This window comes from Otolemur garnettii, unplaced genomic scaffold (assembly GCF_000181295.1).
Source record: "Otolemur garnettii isolate 467f Iridium unplaced genomic scaffold, OtoGar3 scaffold00149, whole genome shotgun sequence".
Taxonomy (NCBI): Eukaryota; Metazoa; Chordata; class Mammalia; order Primates; family Galagidae; genus Otolemur; species Otolemur garnettii.
The window spans coordinates 535,135-537,136 of NW_003852544.1; the positions used below are offsets into that span (position 1 = coordinate 535,135).

The 2,002-nt window shown below is 56.9% G+C and overlaps 1 protein-coding gene across 8 annotated transcripts in view; it reads left to right on the forward strand.

Moving 5' to 3' along the window:
* The first annotated feature begins 483 nt into the window (after window positions 1–483).
* WDR20 (WD repeat domain 20) overlaps window positions 484–2,002 on the forward strand; it is an 88,067-nt gene continuing 86,548 nt past the window's right edge. For 6 of the 8 annotated variants that reach the window (XM_023518861.1, XM_023518862.1, XM_023518865.1 and 3 more), the window contains exon 1: window positions 484–836. In XM_023518861.1, the coding sequence (XP_023374629.1) occupies window positions 588–836 (249 nt within the window). In that variant the 5' untranslated portion in view covers window positions 484–587. The remainder of the gene's footprint in view (window positions 837–2,002) is intronic. The other 2 variants (XM_012811091.2, XM_023518864.1) reach the window with 2 other exon arrangements.

Genomic DNA, 2,002 nt, shown 5'->3' on the forward strand with positions numbered 1-2,002 from the left:
CCCTCCAAGCAACACAGAACCGGTCCCGAACAGAGCACGCAGGCGAGACGGAATGCCTCCCGTCCCAATGGCATCCGTTCTCCGCTCTGGGTGCCCCACGTGCCGACCGGCCGATCCCAAAGCTGATGGCACTCGAGGCTACGCTCACCCACCCCTCTTCAGGGCCTTGGGGTCCCTCAGAGCAGGGCCGGAGACGGTTGAGATCACCGCAGTACTCCCGATGGCAGTCCCAACGCGACTGTCCCTTACTAACTCTCTCCTGGTTCTCTGGGTGGCATAACAGTTATCTTGCCCTTGCGCCTGATCCGGCAACACATAGGTAGCAGCGGAGCCGCCCGGAGGCGGCGCCCAAGGGAGGAGCCTGCGGACGCCCTGCCGCGAGGAGTGCGCCAGGTGAGCACGCCTGCGCAGTCGGGCCGTAAACAAGCCCGCCCCTTCTCCTCGGCCCGCCTTCAAGGGGCTGGCTCGCAAGTGGGAGGGGCTAGAAGGAAGAGGCGGGGGCGGGGGGGAGAGCGAGCACCAGGAACGGCGCCTGCGCGGTGGGCGTGATCCGGGCACTTAGGGCAGGATGAACGCTGCTTTCCAAGATGGCGACGGAGGGAGGAGGGAAAGAGATGAACGAGATTAAGACCCAATTCACAACCCGGGAAGGTCTGTACAAGCTGCTGCCGCACTCGGAGTACAGCCGGCCCAACCGGGTGCCCTTCAACTCGCAGGGATCCAACCCCGTCCGCGTCTCCTTCGTAAACCTCAACGACCAGTCTGGCAACGGCGACCGCCTCTGCTTCAATGTGGGCCGGGAGCTCTACTTCTATATCTACAAGGGGGTCCGCAAGGTACCGACCCGGGCGTCACCGGGGCCTGCCAGCGGCGTGGGCTGAGGCCGGGAGCAGGGCGGTGACAGCGGAGCCAGGGTGACCCATAGGGGTGGCCGTCGCTCTTACTTTTGAGTGGGCCGGTAACTCCACTGGGGTACTCCTGAGGAAAGGGGATTCAAGAGTGAGGAGGGTGGTAGTGGTGGCGTTTCCAAGGGGTGGGTGCTGTGGAGAGGGATCATTGCGTGCGGGGTTCCGTCTGGGGAGGCCCCAGAAGCAGCCAGCTGCCTGCCCTATGCGGGGTCCGTCAGGTTCTGACATGGCCAAGGAGCGGGCCTGCGAGTCCCCGGAAGAGGTGGGGTGGACGTCTTGTCTACTTAGATCGCCTCTTCTCCCTGGAGGGTTGGGAGTCTCGCCCTGGGTTAGAGAACTGGAACGCAAGGCGGCTTTAAAAGATCTGTAAGGCGGAACCTGGCCTGGGAAGCGGAGGACCGAGACTAGGTCAGACAGAACCTGCTTAGCACGCAGGGTTACTCCACCTGCTGCCGCACTGACGCTTCTAGGAGCCTCTTCTGGTGTTAAAACAATTTCTGTTTCAAAAACATCCATGGGAGGACGGCTGTCACTGTCTGCGGCGAGGGAAGCTTCTCCTGAAAGATTGTTAAAGAGGGTCATCCTGTCCCTTGTAGTGTGAGAAGAGCTTAGTACTACAGTTGGGAGGTTGAAATGATGTTTTCAGTGAACTAAGCTGGTTCAGAGGGGTTCTGTGTGAGCGTACCCGGATTAATCTTGTCCAACAAGTCAGACTGTGTCCCAAATAGGGAAAGATATGCCTTAAAAGCTACTTTAAAGGAACCGTCTTTCTTGGAGGACGACCTAACAGTAATTCTGTGAAGCATGTAATCATCCTTTTAAAATCTCTCTTTAAAAGCAGTTTATTAGCGCTTTTCTTTCATTTGCTGCGTAACTGTGTTTTCACAGAGAACTGCTTATTTTTAAGATTGTGGTCTTTGACATGACTCGTTGGAAGAGGGAGGAAATTAATGTACTCCACAGCACCTTCATATGGACAATGTGATAAAAGATTAATTCGTACATATTACAGTTAGTGTGAAAATAAGTTGTTCATGTTTAAGAGTGAATTTTCGGCTCGGCGCCTGTGGCTCAACCGGCTAAGGCGCCAGCCA